This window comes from Microcaecilia unicolor, chromosome 4 (genome assembly GCF_901765095.1).
Source record: "Microcaecilia unicolor chromosome 4, aMicUni1.1, whole genome shotgun sequence".
Classification (NCBI taxonomy): domain Eukaryota; kingdom Metazoa; phylum Chordata; class Amphibia; order Gymnophiona; family Siphonopidae; genus Microcaecilia; species Microcaecilia unicolor.
Genome location: NC_044034.1, coordinates 299,223,465 through 299,247,181, shown reverse-complemented (window position 1 = coordinate 299,247,181; position 23,717 = coordinate 299,223,465). Strand labels below are relative to the sequence as shown.

At 41.2% G+C, this 23,717-nt stretch overlaps 1 protein-coding gene across 2 annotated transcripts in view; it reads left to right on the top strand.

Moving 5' to 3' along the window:
* Positions 1 to 23,717, top strand: part of LOC115469295 (tetraspanin-15-like) — a 376,401-nt gene that overhangs the window by 50,548 nt on the left and 302,136 nt on the right. For both annotated transcript variants that reach the window (XM_030201803.1, XM_030201802.1), the window contains exon 2: positions 18,067 to 18,252. In XM_030201803.1, coding sequence (XP_030057663.1) covers positions 18,067 to 18,252 — 186 coding nt within the window. The remainder of the gene's footprint in view (positions 1 to 18,066; positions 18,253 to 23,717) is intronic.

The window sequence follows — 23,717 nt, the reverse complement described above, 5'->3', positions numbered from 1 at the left end:
TGCAGTACTGTAATGTGTAAAATGTTGTTTTATATACTGTATCTATACATAGCAGCCGGCTCTGTGGGTGCTGTGGGTGCTTGAGCACCCCCAGTAACGAGAAAATTCCTTGTATATGTCCAGGGAGGGGTTATTTCCACTAAGCACCCCCAATAATTTTGAAAAGTTAGCTCCCATGTACCTATATACTATTCACAAAACATTTTAGGAGGTTTTACATTTTATACTACACTATTTTTGAATTTATGTACTGTATACAGCCAGGCAGTGGATCCATTCCTCATTGAAGTCTGAAAACTGATGATGCGATATCAGGACTTCAGGCAGGTTGGAGGCCTGGTAATGTGAAGATAATGATTAGTTGCAAAGAAGGAAGGCAATATTGGTAGGCTGAGAAGATCTGTGTTTTGAGAGTGGAAGTAGATGACAGTGGGGTTTGAGAGTACATCTGTATATCTCACATTCCAGAACAATGTGGAGTAGAAAGCCCCCCCCCCCCCAAAAAAAAACGTTCAGCATTCTCGGCAAGTATTCTGTAATCATGTATTAGAGAGAACATTTTGTACAGTATTTTTGAAATGGGAAGAGAAAGGAATTCGATGTCCCTTAGTAAACATTCTTACGAGTGTGAGGCAATGGTGTTTTGAAATATGAATGTTAATATTCTCTTTTTCAAACAAACTGTGAAAAGCGATAACCATCAGGTAGAATCAGACTGGAAATGAGTTGAGTAGCTAAATGGTTCTTGAATGTAAGATAGCCTATAAAATTCAAAGATATTGTTGCATTAAAATAACTAGGAAAGGCTGATTTTTGTATATAAAGCTGGAAATTTCTGTACTTATGGATCTGTTGTTGTTGAAATAGCCGTTTTGGTTTTCCAAGCGTGATTTTGGTGCCAACCTTCTTTCCAGATTTATTTTAGCAATTGGAAGTGAATTTTTTTAGCTGGATACTACACAGTAACAATTTGAAAGCTCTGGTTAAACTGAGTGTAGCAGGTGTCTCAGAAGTGTGGCCTCTATGTCCACAATGAGGAACCTTCTGGAGTCCCTGCACCTAAAGTAAACCTAGCGTGCAATGCGATGTAATACAGGCTGGACTTTCACTTTTCTGCCAATCAGATCATTGCATATATTTATATAGAAATTCTGTATATTTGCGATCTTGGGAGGAAATTGCAAGTAGAAAGTATGGTTCTGCCAATTATCATTGCAAATAAATACTGGCAGTCGGCTAAAGTGCTTCATGTACATCATAGGAGGCAGAAGTTCAGATATATCAGCATTTATCCAGGCTTCGTGTTGTGAGGATGACGGCTCTGAAGTTTTCATTGTCTTCTTTCATTTCTTGTTCTTTTACAGCAGCAGATCTCTGTCAATCAAAGGTCACATTGTGTGCATTTTTAAGTCGCTACTTTTCCACTCAGGCTTCTTGTGACTTTGCAAGGGGAGGTAACTAAAGTTGTTTTGATGCAGCAAGAGAGTTGTAAGATTGTGGGCTTAACACATTTGTACGCACCCAGGAGCTGTAAACTGTTCTCAGCAGTTTTGTTTTTCTGTGCTGTAGAGGTTTACACTTTCTTCTATTTTTGTTCACAGAAATTAACATGCGTTGTCTTTGGTATTTTTTTCAGTAGTAGCTCAAGGTGAGTTACATTCAGGTGCACTGGATATTTCTTTGTCCCTGGAGGGCTCACAAGCTAATTTTGTACCTGAGGCAATGCGGGGTTAAGTGACTTGCCCAAGATCATAAGGAGCAGCAGTAGGATTTGAACCAGTCACCTCTGGATGTCAAGCCTAGTGCTCTAACCACTAGGTTACTCTTGCACTCCATGTAGAATTGTGCTAAATGCCATAACATAATTTGCAGAACCACAACCAACCTCCACATACAGGTCTAATGGCAGTAGAGTAATTTAAAATTTGGGACACTCTAATCTCTGTACCCTCCCCTTCCCCATGCTTTAAAACTAGCTGGAAGAGCGAGAGCGCAGCAACTGTGTACTGTGTTGCTGCATGACCTCCCAAAATCTTCAGTAAATTGGTCAAATACCCTCTTCCCTCCTTCCCGCAGCTTGCAGGGGTTTTGGGGTGTTGAAGGGTATGATTATTATTTAACTGGAATAAACGTTCAGCACAGGAGAGCAGAATTCACAAACTGTAATATGATACATCTGTAGGTAACTAGGCAACTGCTGTACTCGGATTACAGGGAACTGCAGGGGCGGGACATGCACACTACTGACTTTCAATGATGGCCGAAAACAACATACCACTGTCATCATTTACACACATAAACTGCATCATTCTAAAGCTGATATATTCACACATACTCAAACTAGGGAGAGTGAGAGGGTTTGCCACTCATTGTGCAGCGACGGTCAAGAAAGCAAACAGAATGTTAGATATTATTAGGAAAGCAATGGAAAACAAAAATGAGGATGTTATAATGCCTTTGTGTTGCTCCATGGTGCAACTGCACCTCTAATACTGTGTGCAATTCTGGTCACCGTATCTCAAAAAAGATATAGTGGAATTAGAAAAGGTACAAAGAAGGGTGATGAAAATGATAAAGGGGATGAGACGACTTCCCTATGAGGAAGGCTGTAGCGGCTAGGGCTCTTCAGCTTGGAGAAAAGACGGCTGAGGGGAGATATGATAGAGGTATATAAAATAATGAGTGGAACGGGTAGATGTGAATCACTTGTTTACTCTTTCCAAAAATACTAGGGCTAGGGTGCACACAATGAAGCTACAAAGTAGTAAATTTAAAACAAATCAGAGAAAATGTTTCATCACTCAACGTGTAATTTAAACTCTGGAATTCATTGTCAGAGACTATGGTGAAAGCAGTTTGCTTAATGGGGTTTAAAAAAAGATTTGGATGTCTTCCTAAAAGAAAAGTCCATAAGCCAATATTAAGCTTGACTTTGGAAAATCCACTGCTTATTAGGATTGTACTTTTTTGGGATCTTGCCAGGTACTTGTGATCTGGATTGGCCACTGTTGGAAACAGGATGCTGGGCTTGATGGACCTTTTAGTCTGTCCCAGTATGGCAATGCTTATGTTCTTAATGTATTCCCTAGGAAGGTCATATTCTGTGAACTTAGTTATATAAGTTAAGGGGGCGATTCTCTAACTTGGTGCCTCCAGTTAGGTGCATGATGCTACACACACTGACTGCCACTTCTATAATGGCATCTGTGTGCTAAGATGCCATTATAGAATACTAGCATAAAACCCAAATTGGTGCACCTACATTTAGACGTGACCATTTACACCACGTCAATGGCAGGCCTGAGTGCACTGTGCAGAGTCTATAACTTATAGTGGTCTATATGTTATGCCCGTAAGTTGGCGACAAGCCCATAGCTCTCCTGTGCTCCGTCTATGTATACTCCCCTCATGTAGTTACATGCTATGGTGCTTAAGCACAGCCTTATAGAATAGCAGCTAGTGCACTTATATACATTACTAAAAATGTTGGTGTTTTTGACACACACAAGGTATTGAATTGCCCTTCAGATATTTACATAGTGTCAACCAGCTGTGTTCTCAATCCCACTTGATATTTTTTTCCTGGGGGAACAGAGGGAAATCCTACCTGATAACACCTTTCTTTCATAGGAGGACTCATCAGATGCTAAGCATTCAGGGGACTGATGGATTCTGCCCAAGGGGGTCTCTTGCTTGGTCAAATTTGGACCCAGGGACACCACAAGAACATCATCTCTTATTGCTGGGGCCAGTTCGTGTAATAAGCTGCAAAATCATGTTGCCCCAGCTGTAGAACATGATATGTTTTGAGTGATTCTCTGGCTTCCAGGAAGGGAGGGAAAGGGTATTCGGCTAAATTTACTGAAGTAGCAATTAGTTAAAAACATTTTCAATGGCCTGAGCCACCTTCCAATCTGAGCCAAACACTCGTACTTCCATTTTGCCTTGCAAAGCACTCTTACCTTCTTCCCTCCTACTTACATGCTTGCTGTCCTTATCTCTTTCTCCTTTCCCTTCCCACTAAGCAGCCCCCACCCTTTCCCTATCATCTCTCTCGTCCCATCACACACTCATCTGTCCCCTTTCCTCCTCTTCTGGACCCCCTAACATACTTGCTGCTGCAGCCCTGTGAAATGCTAGTTCCCTGTTTGAGTGGAATGCTGTCCTCTAGATTTATCAGGGTCAGATGTATTCTCAATGGGGAGATGATGGTGTGGTGTACATATGTGTGCTACTGAGTATATATGGTCACACTGTCTAGCAGTAACAGACAGCCTTCACCTCTACCAGTATTTTATTATGTCATATCTATAGAAGACGATTTATAGTTAAGTACTGTATTTCTACGCTCAACCTTCTCACAGTGTGGGGGTCACTGGGTTCCCTTCCTGATTGGGCCAGTTTGCACTGCAAGGTCTTCTTGAGAAGTTTTAATGCCACTGATGGAAATTTTGACCCTGGCTACACTGAGTTTTAAGATCAGCTTGTAAGTAAGAAGATCATGGATACCCAGTGATAAAGGAGTTACTGTATTTGGACGTAAAGGAGCTACAGTATGAGAAAATTGAATATGTAAAACACTATGAGTTAATTAGGAGTGAAATTTCCATGATTTTCAGTAGACATGATGGTGAGGGTTTTTTTGCCATGGAGATTAGCTGTCGGTGAATGATATAACCTCACAGTCACAGCTGACAGAGAGAATAATAACTTTTATTACTTTTGGATTTTCTACCTGTTTTTCTAAATGATGCTTAAGGTTGCTTACAGCATTATTAGAATTAAGGCAAATGGCTTTTTTTTTTTTTTTTTTTTTTTGCAGTATGCACTCCCATCAGTCTAGGGCAACAAGATGCTATGATATTGTCTGAATCCTTCCTATCTTGTTTTCCTTTTCCTTTCTACTGGCACACAACAGTTGCAGAAAATGCCCATATATGGAAACCTGAGCCCCTATTGGTAGTACAGCAATGTTTAGCACTAAAGGTCTCGGTGACCATTTTGAAGACCCAGAAGACATGAGGTGGGAGTGAGGGAGCATCTCTCCCATCCTGCTAGACACCTAGTAAGCATAGGAGGGTGGGGAGTGGGGGGACTTGAAGATCAAGGCTAATTTTTGAGTTCCTGGGACATTGGAGGGGGGTGGGGGAATCTGGGGAAATTGCAATGTGTTGGCCTCTCCAAGGGGTGGAGTGGGTCTTCAAGGAGGTGTCACTGCTGCTGGTGGAGTTGGGGGTTGCTCCAGGGGAGATGTGTTTGCTATCATTTGGGAGGAGGGGTGTTGCTGCAGGGAAGTCAGGCATGCTGTTGGAGAGGAGGTTGGGAAGCTTGCATTGGGGTGGGGCGTGCCGATGCTGGGATCAGAGCCCTCTGGTAAAGCAGCAACAATTTTAAAAAGCTGCTCCCACATTTGTATGGGGGAGGGTACTTTTTTTTCTCTCTCAAGTCCAGCTGTCTAAAATCACTGCTCCCTCTGGATGTGGAAAGCCTTGGATGTACAGTCTCACTCCTATTTTACAAGAGACTTTACATTTGGCAGAGCTTCTTGTAATTAGTGTGGGTATTCCGCGAGTCCTGAGTTGGACATTTGAATTCCCCTCTACACGTTTTCTAAAATCTGCCTCTAAAGAAATAAGGTTCCTGCTGTAATTGTCTATTGCTTATGTTTGATTTATTCTTGCTGTACACCGCCTTGAGTGAATTCTTTCAAAAAGGCGGTAAATAAATCCAAATAAATAAATGTTCTGAAAGCTGGTTCTCTTATATTTTATTTAGTAGTTGCTCTGGATAAAACCTCCTTGTCAAAGAACCAAAAGACACAATTATTTGGTTGCTAAGAGGCTTTTTTGGCTCCTTAAACTTGAATGCTAATCACAACAGTACTTCAAAGAATTAGCAGAAGACTTTTCCTGTTTCAGCTAAAGTAGCTCTGTTCCTAAGAGCAGCTGAGAAGTGCTTCCTCCGGAAATCATCGGATGATTTAAGTTATCACTGTGGTGTCTACGGACTTCAAATACTGGCATTTAAATTGCAGTCTAAATGGTGATTATGTGCCTAGAACATCTTAGTGGCATTAGCTCTTGTAGTAAACCTTTGTGCTGCTGTCATGTTTGATACATAGCAGATTATAAGAGTGAACTGCTGTTATTTCGAGCAGCTCAAACCAATGTGAGATAGAATACTTATCAATTAAACACACCACAGCTTTCCACGTCAACTAGAATAAAACTGCACAGAACTGTGAAATTTGAATTTTTTTTCCATGGAGGGGGGGTGTATCTCATAGTTCTTTCCCAAGCTTCCATTCTGGAAGACTGGGTCTGGGAGCTGGCCTGTTCTTTGTTTAAAAGCCTGTCTGTATTCTGCATTCAGGAACATAGACAGATAAGATGCACCATTATGGGTCACATGTAAAGCCATCAAATCCAGCATCCATTTTCTGCCAGTGGCCAACCCAGATCACTAGAAGTGTCCAGCAGATCCCAAAGAGTACATCCATTCTTTGCAGCTCACTTCCAGGAATAAGCAGTGGCTTTCCCCTTATCTTTCTTATCTTTGCCAGCCTTCTGTTTACATTTTCTTTCATATCTAGTTTTTGACATGGGATGACCAGAACTGTACTCAGTATGAAAGATGTGGTTATGCTATGGATCTACAGTTACACAGAAGCTTTGATATTCTCCATTCCATTCTGAATAATTCTTAAGATTGTTTTGTTGATTTCAGTGTATTGTCCCCAATGACTCCAAAATCCTTCTCTTGGTTGCTCATTCATAATGTGGAACCCACCATCGTATATAGTTCAGATTATTTTTACTTATCATTTTGATGCCCATTTATCTAGTCTGATAATTTGAGATCCTGTCAGGATTTGCAAGTTGTGTTCCTATTTAAATACGGTTTGTTTTAAGAGTAGAATAGAGCATCAAAGAGAGAGAGAGATCATACTGGAAAGGGCCCAGCTGCATCATAAGGTACCTAAATCTCCACTACCAAGGTTGCAAAGGTCTAAAATATAAAACAACCTGTGCATCCACCTTCTCCTATATAAGCATGCAACTGAAAACAACTTATGACCACTGTAAACCCCCACTGGGTGCTGGTGTGTGCTGAGGCCCTCTAGTGGCTCCTGTCCAGGCTCTCCCTCCATCCTCACTGGTCCCTGGCTTCTAAGCAGCTTGTATAGACACATGCACTTTTTGCTCTCCACCCAGCCTCACTGGCTCCTGAGCAGGACTCTGGCTGGTCCTCTCCCAGACACTAGCATGCACCAACCTCTATATCCTGGGGTCCTTCCTTACTCAGGGTGACTGCGCGGCCCTGCCTTCCTCCAGTTGGAAATCCTTCCTTGTTATGTCCAGTGTGCCCCGGTCACTCCTCTAGTTCACGGGCAGTGACCCGCTGCACTTTTCCGGGGACTCTAACTAGGATTCTCCAGACTTCACAAATATGCAAATAAGAAATATGCAAATAAGGCAGTCATCATATGCAAATTCACTTTATTAGTTCAGTCCTGTGGTTGGGAACAAGTTCTTTCACACTCATCCTTTAACTGGGGCTGCTCCACTGAGCCCCTTTATTTGGGGAGACCTGGGTCTCAGTATCAAACAGCTGCCATAGTCTTTTGAAAATCCTTCCTTTTCAAGTCAGTAGCAAGATCAGTACTTGCCTCTCAGCAGGATTTTCTTCCCCTCTCCAAACAAGTCTTTCAAATTCCACAGAGCTTTCCAACATAATCAGGGTAAGCTTTTGGGGAACCAGGTTTGCAATTCTTCCAGCAACCTCCTCCAACAGTCAGGGTTTCCCCACAGCAAACAGGTCTAACCCACAAGAAAACAGGCTTCTCTCTTTAAGCAGGTTTCAATCAAAATAACTTTCAAAACAATATGGATTTTCAAACCTTCAGGTGCTGCTCTCCCCAGGCTCTCAAGCTCCCATTCCATTCTGGTTTCTTCCTCTGCTCAGCCTGATTAACCCCTCTTCCATCCAATCCATCCAATCTTCCTCCTGCTTCTCATCCCACCCTTTTACAGGTGGGCAGCATGATATACTGATTGCGGCGGGTCCAGGGGAACTGGGCTCCTTCATTCTCCCTCCCTCTTGTGGACAGAGATGGTATATGGCCAGCTTGCCTAGCCCCTGGGCTCTCACTGCTGGGACTGGAAATGCATTCTGGGAGATGTAGTTTAGGGTTTTGCTGCTTCATTCTATACATCTGGAATGTAGCCTTGTCACACCACTTAAACTTCTGGAAAGCACTAAAAACTAACCTGTTCATAAAGGCATACCCTAATGATCCAACCTAAATGCCTGAACCCTGCAACACAACGAAGCCCAAACCATACTGGAAATAACTAAACCCTTCCTCCTCTTTACGATCCCCAACTGTTTTTGTCACACATGAACTTTACCCTACTACAACTTCACTCTGTATTTTGTTCATACCAGAATTGACGATCGCCTAATGGTATTATGTAAGCCACATTGAGCCTGCAAAAAGGTGGGAAAATGTGGGATACAAATGTAATAAATAAATAAAATAATTCTTGTTCAAGCCTATCACAGTGGCCACTGATGCCTCTTGGTTTTATCTGTGTTTGACCATCTTTGAGTATTTTGTAGCTCTAATGCCTGCAGACCAGATGAGTTGACCCTCAGAGGCTCTTGTATTCAGTATGTGTTGGAAAATGCCCAGTCCAAATTATAGTCAAACTTGGTGCCTTACATTGTCGGTGTTTTCTCCTGACCCTGGAGTTCTTAATGGTGTGTAATTTTCATTTATGAAAGAACTTTGTAATGTGCTATGTAACTTTACAGGGGTGTAAGTTGAGGTAACCCAGTATCTGTCTGTGATGATGGGACGCAGTACATATGTAAAGGATGTTTATAAGAATCAGAGCTGTTATAGTGTTGACTTCTCCTCTCCTGTTAGTCTTTCCATTTCCAGCTGTTATGGTTTAGGGATGCGCTAAGCAGGGGTCCTCAAATCTAGTCCTTGAGGTCCACAATCCAGTCTGGTTTTCAGGATTTCCACAATGAATATATATGAGATCTATTTGCAAATGGAAGTTTGTCTATATTTGTTTATTTGGCTTTTAATATACTGCCTTTTGGCTAGCACAGTAAGGCGGTTTATAGTAACAAGTCAAAGAAACAAGAAAAGAAACTCTATAGCCACAAAAGGAAAGAGAATGCCATTAAGTATAGAGGTGTTGGTCCTGAGTGGTTATTTGGTGAATCACATGGTGAGAGAGAGGATTCTCAAGTACCAAGAAATGCACTCAGAGACCAAGAAAATATGTCAGAAAGATACACAAACATTTCCCATCGTTTTGAGTGACACAGGCTTGATCAAAAAGAACTTCCAAGTGCACCTGGATAAGTTGCCTATGCATGTTTCACATTGTAAACTCCAGAAAGAAGCTCTCTTTTGCATAATGCATGTACTACGGTAAGTGTTAACAGTAAATTTGAGACTGAGATTATATTCCACATACCCTGGCTTAGGAGTGAGGTTCATTTCTGTCATGGTATGCGCAAAACTAACCCACTTGGAGAAATTGCCCCCATGATAGGAAAGAGAAAAAATGAGGAAGATAGTTAAGGAAGATACAGAACACAGAGAGGAACCAATTACAGGCTACCAGTACAGATGCCCTCTCTAGGTGGCACCACAGTATGTCTTGAGAGCTGCCTTGAAAGCTCGGCAGGAAGTGCAGCGGTTTGGAGTGCAGAACTTTAATACAGCACATGTTAAAGACCGAGATCATCTTCATAGTAGAGTGGAACACTTGAAAAATCTCTGTAGAAGAAATAATCTGAGATTCTTAAACTTCACTAAGTATCCTTTGGTGTCATCAGTACAATTGGTTCAGAGATATTTAAAAAGTTTTGGGTTTACTACTGAACAATCTTCACCCTATTGCACATGCTGTGTATTTGTCTCTGACTTTCAGAGGTGAAGCTGAAGCTGCAGGTGGCTGTGGAGAGTTTCAACAGTACTTCTGTAACCCAAGGTTTAAATTAATTTTGTTTTAAAAAAATTACCTAGGCTGCTGAGGTTGCTGGAAGGCCCTCAGGCAATCCCGGGGCAATTGGAGCTTGTCCAGGGCATGCCTGGGCTATGGAGGCAAATATGGCCAGATATCTGTTAATATCAGTTGAGAAGAATCAGAGACTATTTCCTCAGACAGTCATTCCGTCTTATAGTACAGGCACTGATATTGTCCCAACTAGACTACTGTAATGCAGCATATGTAGGCTGCAAAGAAAACCTAATACGATTGTTGCAGACCATCCAAAACACAGCAGCGAGATTGATATTCAAAAAGTTGAAATTTGATAGAGCAACCCCACTGCTCATAATGTTGCATTGGCTCCCATTCAAGGCCAGGACAATCATCTTCAAAATACTGTTTGGCATGTCACCAGGCTACATGCTAGACATGATAAAACTATCACCAAGAAATGTAAACTCAGGAACCAGAGGTTACCTACTACTTCACCTGCCCAATTGCAAAAACGTACTGTACAAGTTCATCTACATGGCAGGATTTAGCTACCTGGGCCCAAAATGGTGGAACTCAATTCCCATATTTATAAGAAGCATTACGAACTACCTCCAGTTCAGAAAAGACCTAAAGACTTACCTGTTCAGGAAATTCTATGAATAAAATATGCACTAATCATTCCGGCACAACAATACTACTACTACAAATCATTTCTATAGCGCTACCAGTCATACGCAGCGCTTCACAATTGAACATGAAGAAAAGACAGTCCCTGCTCAAAAGAGCTTACAATCTAAATCAGGACAGACAGGACAAATAAGGGATAAGGGTAGGACAGACAGATGGGACACATAGGGAAAAGGGACTATTGAAGAGAGGAAGACAAGATAAAGGTTACGAGCAGGTGACAAGTTAGGAATTAAAAGCAGCATCAAACAGGTAGACCTTTAGCCCGGATTTGAAGGCGGCCAGGGATGGAGCTTGACGTAGTGGCTCAGGAAGTCTATTCCAGGCATAAGGTGCAGCGAGATAAAAGGATCGGAGTCTGGAGTTAGCGATGGAGGAGAAGGGTGCAATTCGGAGAGATTTGCCTAGTGAACGGAGTTCCTGGGAAGAAGTGTAGGGAGAGATGAGGGTGGAGAGGTAGTGAGGGGCAGCAGAGTGAATGCACTTATAGGTTAATAAGAGGAGCTTGAACTGTATACAGAAACAATACACAACACAACCTCTAACTGTAACGCATCTTTTCATTTAAGAAATGAACTAAGACATATCTTCTCAAAAAACCCAGTGACTATTCAATACGCACTAATAGTTATCTTGCCAACCACTGTAAAACACAACATCGTACAACCTTGTAAATGTAATTGAATTAATGTAATCTCTAACAACTGTTAAAAATAAGCCACATTGAACCGAAACTCATCTTTGGATAATTGTGGGGTACAAGTTTGAATAAATAAATAAATAATGGAGGGCCAGATCGTTCAAAGCAGGTAAGTGGATTACAGACAAATGTGTGAGGGTTGGAGGCTACTAACGGGTTTGGTTGTTTAAAAGTTGGGAAATAAGAAATGAAGTGATAGCAAGATACTTTGATCAAATAAATCAATCTTGAAAATGAGTCTTGCAATTTTGAATATAATCCTAAAGAGAAAAGAGGAGCAGCACAGTTAATGTTGAGAACTCACATCAGCTGTTTGACAGGTTCAGTAGAGAGCTAAAGGGTTGGTGAGTACTGCCCAAATGACATTGGCTGTTTCTTGCAATTTTAATTTCAGCTTCTGAAAGGTGAAATAGCAGCATGCGCTCTTTCATCTTGCTCAGTTCACACTTTAGATTAACCAGGGCAAGGGTTTAGCAACCACTGAGCAAGCCCTGCAAAATGCCCTGGACCGCCCAATAGTAGGGGCTGCCTGAAATTGCACCCTCCCCTCCTGTGTGTCCCCGTGGGTCTGGCATCTGTCAACTCAAACCTCCACCAGTTCTCCAAAAGCTGCATCAGTGGCACCACTGAAAGCTACTCTCTGTCTGGCAGGACCTTTTCTGTGCTGCGTCCCGCCTACAGGAAGTTGCATCAGAGAGACAGAACATGGCAGAGGAAAGTTTGTGGTTGCAATTTTTAGTGCTTCTTATAGAATTCGGATCTCTGTCTCTTAGAAAATTAGTATAACTTAAATAATCTTTGTCACGCAAGTTAGGCCTGTTTATAAAATTATCCTCAGTGGGAGTATTCGTTCCATAGTTGGCTTCCAGTGTGGATCAGAAGTGAATTGCTGGCCTCCTATTAGCATAGCTTTTACTGATTTTCATTATGGCCTGATGCCAGCTCCTTTCTGAGGTTGGGTACTACAGCTGCTGAATATAGACAGTGTGCTCTATAATTAGGGCTCCTGACTTTTGGTTATAAGTGGAAAAACCCCAATGAAACACCCCTGTTGCAGCATATTGTTGAAGTGAGCGGTGCTTGAAAGTCATCCAAAATGAGCCAAGCTCTACATCTTTTGTGGTTTTTTAAATATATTCTGATCTTGGCTAATACCTGCAAACCCTCTCAATTACTCTGCTGTAAAGGTGGAAAGAAAACCTAGTAACAGAAAGATTATCCCTTCTACCTAAGGGAAAACAAATTTCTGATCCATAAAGCTTATGGACTGTGTTCAGCAGAAATCCTTCTGAGTCCTTATGGGGATGGGATATGTAGGGCTTCATCTTTCTCCTCCTACCTTCTTGCTCCTTCTTCTCTTCCATGCCTCATTCATCTTCTCTTCTCTCTATTTTGTTCTGTGTTCCTTTCTTATGATTCTGCATGGACCATATATAAAAAAAGGTTTTCCAGCATCTGAGATAATTGAGGGGCTCTTTTATTAAAATGTGTTTGAAAAAATGAACTTAGCATGTTTTAATGTGGAATATTTCCGCAGGCTAAGCCCATTTTTAACGCAGCCCAAAAATAAGGCTTTTTTTTTCCTTTTTGCGGATATGATGCAAGATCTGCAAAAATATTAATGCAGGAGCACTTACCCTGCTCTTTAGGAGATGCTAAGTGTGCTAATGTGAACACACTAGCTGGTTAACGCTTCCACAATCATTCCCCACCCGTGACATACTTCTCCTTAAAAAAAAAACCCATGTAATTATTGTGCACTTTGTGGTAAGCCTTTTTTTCCAACATTAAACACAAGTTAGCACTTCAGTTTAGTAAAAGGGGCCCCTATGTTAACTTCATGGATTATGGTCTATAGGTAGCAGGAGATGTATGCCCAGCACAAAAGGACTGCTTAGACTGCCCTAATGAATCTGGGCATAAAAGGAAATGGTTGGATCAGAATAGACACACATAGTTACAAGCTTCTGTCGTTTACTTCTGGGGGAATTCTACATACAACATTTTTAAAAATTCCACAAAATTCTCCAGTTCCACAAAATTCACCATACCATATTAATCAAAATTTGGCACCCAACAGGGACCCCTTCCCCAAAGAGCTTACTGTACCTTTTTACCCATTTTGATATTTTTGGTTGAATCAGAGATAGCACCTGAAGCGGCCAGAACAGTGGCTGCCATTTTTCTTGAACTGTGCTATATACACTGTTGTGTCATGCTTGTTTGAACCACTGTCTAAGTTGACACATAATCTGATTCCTCAGCAAACAGGTACTCTGTTTTGAATTTTAACTTTGATTTGTGGTCAGTTTTGGTACCCTATTTGGCTGTCACATCATTAGTTGCCAAGCAGGATCTAAAAACTTGCTCTTTTTGTCTGTGGTACAGGTTTTTTTTTCCTGCTGGGTTATTGCATAAATTGCATTGAACTGGATTATAAAATGTAGAGGCACGTTGTAAATATTGTTGGGGGTGTTCTGAGGTTTTGATGCAGTTTTGAAATTTTCTCATTCTTTAACAAGTCTTGCAAGCCTTGTAAGTATAATAGATTGTATAAAACTGTAACAGTTGTGAGGCATTTGGCTGGTTGGCTGCCTGTACTGTAAAATGGCACCCAAACCAGGCTATGGACTGTTTGCATGAGTATTCAAGAAGTTTTCTGCGCCTTTTTTTCTATATGCTGTTAACGGGTTTGATTTTTCTCACAAGCGACCAGACTAGCAAGAAACCCCCAATGCCCTCTAATTTTTTGCGGAGAAAGAAGACGGCAGAAGCGAAAGACTGTGGTCCACTACGTATAAGGGTCCAATCAAAAGAGCACTGCTCAAGAAGTTTTCTGCACCTTTTTTTCTACATGCTGTTAATGGGTTTGATTTTTCTCACAAGCGACCAGACTAGCAAGAAACCCCCAATGCCCACTAATGTTTTGCGGAGAAAGAAGACAGCAGAAGCGGAAGACTGTGGTCCACTATGTATAAAGGTCCAATCAAAAGAGTACTGCAACCAGCAAGGCACTTCAAATGACAACAAGACGACAGAGATGCAGTGCCTGCCTCAGGGGCCTTGAAAAAGACCATTATGATTGTAGATCCGTTGGACGGAATCTGTGGTGTAGGAGTGTGAGGCAGGCACTTGGCCAAAACACGGTGCTGTGTCGGGCATTAGAAGAATAACGTTTTTTTTTTTCTACTGTATCTCCGTTGTCATTTGAAATGCCTTGCTGATTGCACTACTCTTTTTTTTTCGTTTGCGCTTATTTTTTTGCACCATCAGAGAGAGGGACCTACAAAGAGAGTGGAGAAAGTATACACTAGTAACAAGCCAACCAGGATATAGCTGCTGATAGCACAGACCCATGTGTACATGTATTAGTGTGCTCTCTCCCATATTGTTCCACATGTTTTGGGCTGGGCCTATTTGCTTACTACTTGTGGAGCAAAATATTGGTGTTTCCCTTGTGTGAGGAAGCCATTTGCTAAGTGTTAGTACAAGGTTTCTACATCGCACCCCCCCACCCGGTGCTTAATGTTATCCATGTCCATGCCCCCTGTCCCCCTCCCCTTATATTGTTCTCACCATAGGGGTCCCAGTGGCCAGTTGGCTATTGTGAAACCTTCCCCTTAGGGCAGGGGTAGGCAACTCCAGTCCTCGAGAGCCGCAGGCAGGTCAGGTTTTCAGGATATCCACAATGAATATGCATGAACTTGGTTTGCATACACTGGCTCCATGGTATGCAAATCTATCTCCTGCATGTTCATTGTGGATATCCACCTGCGGCTCTCGAGGACCGGAGTTGCCTACCCCTGCCTTAGGGAGATGGCTGAGGGCAGGGCTGTTATACGCACCCTTGGTCACCTAGATGGTGACCAGTATGACTTAAAACGGACACACTATACCACTCATTCCCACCCTGTTTTCTGTTTACCCCACAAGCACACACCACACCACTTATCCCCACCCTTTTTTTATTTTTCCTGCCCCCACCCCAACCCAGATAACTCAGAAACATTTATTTAAAGAAACAGCTTTATTTTATTTTATTTGTTTATTTATTAACACAACAGTGGAGTAAATTAACTTATGCAAATAACAGGTTAATAACCACATGTTCAGCCATAACCAGAATTCTACTCATGCAGCAGCCACTGCCAAAGAGACATTACCTTATTATTAATAATTATTATCCACCTTTCTGCCCCTCCTCCCGCCACACAGTGATGGAAGTCTGAGGCAGGGGACAACCGTGCTCAGCTTTTCCCACAAATTCCTTTTAAACACTTCCTTGTCCATCCATATTTTGTGGTCTGAGGCAGACTTTTTTTTATCCTTACCATGTCACCTGATTGGTAGCTAATTTTGCACTGAATTGATACCAGCCCAGGTCCTGCCTGTCTAATGGCACCTGTGCATCTCAGTCTGACAGTAGATATAATAGTGTATCTGTGTCTAGTAAACCTGTTGGCACTTACACATATTTCCCTGTTCTGTTCTGTTTTGATATGTTACCTTGACTACCTTGGCTTTGTCATCCTGTTTGCCAAATAAAATCTGGTCAGATGCTACCTTTATTTAGATTTTGCTCACACCTTTTTCAGTAGTAGCTCAAGGTGAGTTACATTCAGGTACACTGGATATTTCTCTGTCCCAGGAGGGCTCACAATCTAAGTTTGTACCTGAGGCAATGGAGGGTTAAGTGACTTGCCCAAGATCACAAGGAGCAGCAGTGGGATTTGAATGGGCCACCTCTGGATTGCAAGACCAATGCTCTAACCACTAGGCCACTCCTCCACTCTTTGTTCTGTTGTCTTCTTTCCCTGCCCAAGAGAGACCAACTATTTATTTTAGCAGCAGCCCCTCCCTCCAGAGAAATCTTGCATGATCTGTAATCACATCATGGAGGGGTGGTGGCTAGTTGTACCTTGCCCTGCAGGTGGGTCCAGAAGTGGAACTCAGCTACTGGTGACAGGGGAACCTGAATTACTGCTCTGCCAGAGCTAGTCATTTCGGTCCTAAGCAGTAGATTAAAAAAAAGTTACAGTATACAACATGGTTTCAGTGCAAACTTTCAGCAATTTTCAAAAAATATCCTCTAATAAAAAATGATTAAAAAGAAATGTATAAAGGTTTTTTCTGATAGACTGTGTAAGAAGCTGCTGACTTCTAGCGGCAGAGCTCCAGATAGAAGAAAAAGAACTATCCAATTGTCTCTTGAATATAATACCATTTTTACTGAGGGAAAAGATAGTAAGCAGCAATCATTGGCTTTATATCTATGCTTTGATAACAGTCTGTTCAGTATGTTGTATAAATGGACTGGAGCTTGTCGTCATGATTTTTGTAAGACATTTTTATATCATATCCTACTTTAAGAATTTTTGACCAGGCATGAAACTAACTAAATAAGGAGTCAGTATTCAGAAGCACTTATCCGTAGAAATGCTGCTGACTGGGGTATTCAGAGAATATCCATGCAGACCATGTAGGTATTGTCCCCCAAATTCTATAAATGGCACCTTAAGTTGTATGTGCTAATTGTGCTTGCAACTTAATTGATTAACAAGCCAATCAGTGCTGATAATTAGTACTTAACCAATTAGCAGCACTAATGGGCTTTCATTAGAATTTATATGCACAACTTTCTAAGCGTATTCTATAACATGGTGCGTGTAAATTCTAATGCGCACAGCTGAAGAGGGGGCGTGGCCATGGGTGTGGAATGGGTGGGTTGTGGGCATGTCAAAAAAACTATGCGCACTATTATAGAATACACCTGATCTGCGCCTCAGGTTCAGGTATATAGACCTGGTTTTAAATGGGTGTGCCGAAATTTTAGTCGCAAGAATGGCCGCTAAGCATATTCTATAAACTGCCTAACTTTAATTGTAGTTTATACAATTGTGCTAAGCACATGGTTTTTTTGGCGCCAACTTTTAAGGCACCATTTATAGAATGTGGATAATGCCACAGCAGAGAATAAGTGGAGCCAGAGTGGTCACAGAAGTTATCTGGATAGTGGCAATAATTCAGCCTGCTAACTGGATCAGTAGGACAGATTGAAAGCTGTCCTAAGTTTTCTGGATGTTAACTAGATAGCAGACTAAATATTGCCACTTTCCGGATAGGTTTCATGAGTACCCTCCTAAGCACTGCTGCGGCACTAATCACCTTATCCAGATATTCTGCACTGGCCACTATTTGGATAGTGGTATTGAATATCTGACTATTTTTTTTTTGTCTATCACGGTGTGCATTAAAAAAATAAAACCCCACAAATTATGGCAGCTGAATACTGATCTGTAAATTTACAGCCAAAGATATGAAAAGAGGGGCTAGCTCATTAAGATATCTCTCTGAATAGAGAAAGCAGCTCTAGCTATGATATAATATTCCTTCTTCTGTGGGTAAAATGATGTACATGGATTTTTATCTCCACTGGCCCGTACTCGTTTTGTATTATAGTTCTTCATGTGGTTTGCGCAATAGATCCTGACAAGTTCACAAAACCACTGCCTCTGTGAATGTCAGAAATACTGCATTTCCCATAACCAAATGATATCTTTATTGGTAATGCCCTTGGTGAATTCACTTTTAAAACCTCCACTTCTATATGACGTTAATGTTTGGCCATGTTATCTGCTGCTATAAGCCAGTGTTGTCTTTCATTACTAGATCATCGGCCTGGTCATATTGTGTATTGGCATTTATGCAGAAGCTGAACGGCAAATGCATAAAACCCTGGAAGGCATCTTCCTGGCTCCGGCCGTAATTCTTCTTCTCCTGGGGATTGGGATGTTTGCTGTGTCTTTTATTGGAATGGTCGGTTCTCTCCGAGACAACAGGACACTTCTTAAAATGGTGAGACATTTTTCCTTTTCTTTTTTATGTAGTTTGGGGTTCTACTGGTTGAAACATTTACAATGTCAATATGTCGTACAAGTACCATTGTCCTGGCTGTGTCCTTTTACCACCCAAAGCATTTCAGTAGTGACGTTGCCCTGTTAGTCCACTTAGATATGTAGAAATAAAGCTGAACAAACGTGTTACAGGTGAGACTTTGCTTGATTAACTTAATTCATTTGCAACTAGTTTTCCAAAGTGCTGCCTCATTCACGGACCAAAGATCCTGAATAATTAATTTCACTCTTTGGGAAAATATAATGTTTTGAAAGTTGTGCCTCTTGTTGCTATTAAGTCAGGGTGCTTACTAAGAGGGTCATCAGACAGGTGCATCATTGAGTAAATTCAGCGGTTCCCAAACCTGGTCCTGGAGGCACCCCAGCCAGTCAAGTTTTCAGTATATTCACAATGAATATTCATGAGATACATTTGCATATAGTGAAGGCAGTGCATGCAGATCTCTCTCATGAATATTCATTGTGGGTATCCTGAAAACCTGACTGGCCAGGGTGCCTCCAGGACCAGGTTTGGGAACCACGGCTTTAACTGCTTGCCCAGATTGAGAGGGCAAAAAGGCGTCCTGTTAGCAGCCTGTTTTTATAAGGACATATGGAAGGCAATTGCATAAAGGAGCTTCTACATTTAGGTGCCTAAAAGGCCCCTGACTGGAGCCTATTCTATAAAGGAAATTAGGAGCCTACCTTCCTTTATAAATACTAGCCTAAATGGGGATATACACATGTATGCATTTAATTGTGATCAGTTAAGCCAACAATAGAGCTGGTCTAAATGTTCATGCCTAAATTCTGGAGATACACATGTATATTTTTTTAAGTTACAAGTGTACATGTGAGTCCCACCCCATACTACACTCCTCTAATGTGAATGATCACCTGCAAACTGCATGCTATCAAGGATATGCACGTAGGATGTTCATTGATTGATTGAAGAGCCCCTGCTGATGAAATCTACTGCTACATAAGATCATAGTTATGGAATATTATGTAGCCGGGTTATTGGCATATACATGCATCGTGTGCACACATATGAGCTTATATACCAGTATTCTGGTCATTTGCATGCCCACTTTACAGAATTACCCCTGTGGGAGCCTATGCTTCTCATTTTCAAAAGAGAAAAATGTCTCAAAGTGGCAGATGGCCATTTTTCATGGAAAAACATCAAGTCGTGATTTTCAAAACTCAGATTTGAGGCGGTGTACTCTGCAGTTTGATTAAATCGCAAGGGAATATATTTTGGGCAGGCCCAGAATTTGGGTGTTTTTTTCAGGGATAATGGAACAAGATAAAAACGTCTAGGCAAAAATTGGGATATTTATTTCCTTACAGGTCTCCCACTTAGCCATCTCTCTCCTCTTCAATCTGTTCAAAATTCTGCTGCACGACTAATATTCCGCCAGTGTTGTTATGCTCATATTAGCCCTCTCCTCAAGTCACTTCACTGGCTTCCTATCTGTTTCCGCATACAGTTCAAACTCCTCGTATTGACCTATAAGTGCATTCACTCTGCAGCTCGTCAGTACCTCTCCACTCTCATCTCTCCCTACATTCCTCCCCGGGAACTCCGTTCACTGGGTAAATCTCTCTTATCTGCACCCTTCTCCTCCACTGCTAACTCCAGACTCCGTTCCTTTTATCTTGCTGCACCATATGCCTGGAACAGACTTCCTGAGCTGGTGCGTCAAGTGTTGGAATGTGATTGTATTTTACATGCATTGCCTGTCACCTATTATTTCTCTGTGATTACTCTGTGACCTCTGATGTGAATTACTTAGAGAGGTCACACAGCTATGCAACTTCCTGTGGGGGTTAGATGCAGCAGATGCAGCACATGGAGCACATGGAGCTCATGTTCTCTCCTAACCTGAGAGGATCTATGGTGGTGTGAGCATCCATTACCATCTAAGCACATGGAAGGAGCTGATAAGACAAATGTATAGTAATATGTATATATAAGCCTGTCTGATTATAATCTAACTACAAACTGTGAGTAAACAGATGTTTTGTTACTTCAACTTTAAAGTGACTCAGCAGTGAATTATTCTGGGGTGAATGAGAGAGAGATGAAGAAAGAAATTAACATTTCTAAAGCTGAAGCTGTGTGTACTAAAATCTGCTAATTATTTACTACAAATAATCCAACAAAAGGGTTATGGGCCCAGGGCTCAGGAATTGAAAAAGAAGAGAAATATTACCAGGCAGAAAAAAGGGCCACATTTTTCTCTTAAGTTTTAAAGGAAAGATTCAGTCTGTCTCTCTCTCCCCCCACACAGCAGACAGAAGGCTAAGAAAATGGCTGAGGGAAGAAATTCACCATTGTTCTATTCTCTCAAGGTGCCTAAATTAACTGAGTTTAATTATCGGCAGTGGGAACTAAGATTCATATGTCTCCTTCGAGCAAAAGGATTAAATATATGCTTAGACCAAGACAGAACAGCTGAAAATATGGCTGAATGGGACAATGCAAACTATTATGTGAAGTGCATGCTTTTGGAAGCTCTCTCAGAGAAACAAGCCATATTAGTGGAGGGAAAAGATACACCAAAGGACATTTTACATAAACTGAGAACTATGTATGCAACTACATATGCAAAGCAGCAACCAATTTGGCTGGCAGAGTTGAATGAAACCAAATTAAGGGATAAAAGTAAATGTAATGATCACATTATGCATCTTATGTCTTCATTTCAAAAGCTAGAACTTTCTGGAATTCCCATGTGTGATGCATTGAAAAGAGCATTTCTTTTTACCTCACTATCAAAGAAGTTTGATGTTTTTAGGTCTGTAAATGAGGCCATTGAAGGGCAATCTTTTGAACAGGCAACATCAAAACTAAGGCAGGAATGCATAATAAATGATTCTGAGGAGATGTGTTCTCAAAGTCAGTCAGAGAGAAATGAAACAAATTTCTTGGCAAAGAACAGAGGAAGGCGGAACTATGGGAAAACTCCACCCAAGGGCAAGCTGATTTGCTACTCATGTGGAAAGGAGGGACATGTATCTAAATGGTGTAAGGAAACACAAAACACTCCCTCTAGCTCACCTAAGCCAATGGAACTAAAGAATTTTCAAACCAGGAAATGTATGAAGGACAAAGATAAACACAAGGGCTTTCTAATGGCAGAAAAATCTTTGACTATGGTAAATAATAATTCAAATGAAAGTACTTGGATTTTGGATTCGGGGAGCACATGCCATTTAACCAATTGTAAGGATTTCTTTCAGGAAATGTGTCCAGAGGAAGGTATTCTTAAAACTGCAAACGCAGGGACTGCTAAGATCCAAGCAAAAGGTATTGGATTCTTAAAATGCAAAGTGTCTAATGAAGTTAAAGAAATTCCTGTAAGTGATGTCTTGTATATTCCCCAAGCAGTTTGCAATATGCTTAGTGTATCTACATTAGATAAGAAGGGATTTGTGATTCATTTTGAAAACAGTAAGTGCACAATCTCTAAAAATGATGAAGTGTATGCTGAAGCTTTTATGCATAATGATGTTTATAAGCTGAACATTTCAGGTGAAGCCTCACATATGGCGCAAGTAAGGAAGAATGATGAAAAATGTAGTCTGGAAATCTGGCACCGCCGCCTGGGACATCGTGATTTTAAGGTGATCCAGGATCTTTACAGTAAGCAACTGGCCACCGGCATTCAGATAAGTGCAGATGCTGGTAAAATGGAGAAATGCATAGACTGTGTTACTCAAAAAGGTGTGAGACCCTCATTTCCTGCATACACAGGAAATAGGAGTAATAAAGTACTGGACTTAATACACAGTGACTTATGTGGACCGTTTAATATCCCATCATTGGGAAATAACAGATTTGTGCTAATATTCTTGGATGATTTCTCTAGATATTGTGTGGCCTATTTGCTGAAAGAGAAAAGTCAAGTCACAGACATGCTGAAGAAATACGTAGCCATGGTGAGCAATAAATTTGAAAGAAAACCAAAGGTTCTTCAGACCGACAATGGTGGTGAGTTCACTTCACAAAGCATGCGCACATTTCTAGAACAAGAAGGCATTCAGCATATCACAACAGTAGCTTATACACCAGAACAAAATTCTGTTGCAGAGAGAAAATTTAGGTCACTTGTGGAAATGACCAGATGTATGCTGTCAGATAGCAATCTCCCTAAAAGACTATGGGGGGAAGCCATTCTCACAGCAGTGTACCTACAAAACAGAATGCCAACTAAAGGCGCTGAGCGCACACCACATGAGACATGGCATGGTAGGAAGCCAAACCTGTCACACATAAGAACATTTGGAAGTACAGCATATGCTCATATACCAAAGCAAAGAAGGCATAAGCTGGATTCCACAACAGAAAGGGGCATTTTAGTTGGCTATACTCCAGGACACAAAGGATATAGAATTTTGAATCTGAAAACTGGCATTGTTGGCATAAGACATGTTACATATTTTGATGAAAACAAAAGGGTTGATAAAGGCTGGATTATCCCAGATGAGCCTTATCATCCAGAATACGAAACTAGAACCATAATAGACATGCCAGTGTATATAAATGCCATACCAAGGCAGATGTCTGAAAGCAACTCACCTGTATCTAACGAGGAACAGGCAGAGGAAGCAGACACAGAAAGGATCATTGAAGAAGACAGTACAGTTGGAGAAGGGGAATCAATTGGAGAAGGACTCTCAGATTTAGAGGATGCGGAAAGGTCAGACCAACCTGTAGTCAGACGCTCATCCAGGGAAAACAAAGGTGTTCCACCCCCAAGACTGTCTTACCTAACAAAGTCAGCAGAAGCTCAAGAGCCCTTAACATGGGATGAGATTGAGAAAATGCCAGCAGAAGAAGCTGCTGAATGGCATAAAGCTGCACAAGAAGAAATTGATGCATTGGATAAAAACAATACTTGGATTCTTACAAAATTACCTCCTGGCAAGAAAGCTATAGGATGCAAATGGGTATTCAAGTTAAAAAGGAATGCACAAGGAAAAGTGGAAAGGTATAAAGCCAGATTAGTGGCAAAGGGATATCTTCAAAAATATGGAGAAGATTTTGATGAAGTGTTTGCACCTGTAGTGAAACACACGACAATAAGAACACTTCTGAGCATTGCAGTCTCAAAAGGCATGCAAGTCAAACACATTGATGTGAAAACAGCGTTTCTTCACGGAGATATAACTGAAGACTTGTACATGGAACAGCCAACAGGTTTCATAAATACAAAACAAAGACAGCTAGTGTGTAAATTAAACAAAGGTCTTTATGGATTAAAGCAAAGTGCAGAATGTTGGAATGAAAAATTGCATGAAATATTGACAAATTTAGGATTTAAGCAAGGTGAAGCAGATAAATGCTTGTACACTAGGTGCAGAAATGGACAATATGCATACATTTTAGCTTTTGTTGATGATCTGCTCATTGCAAGC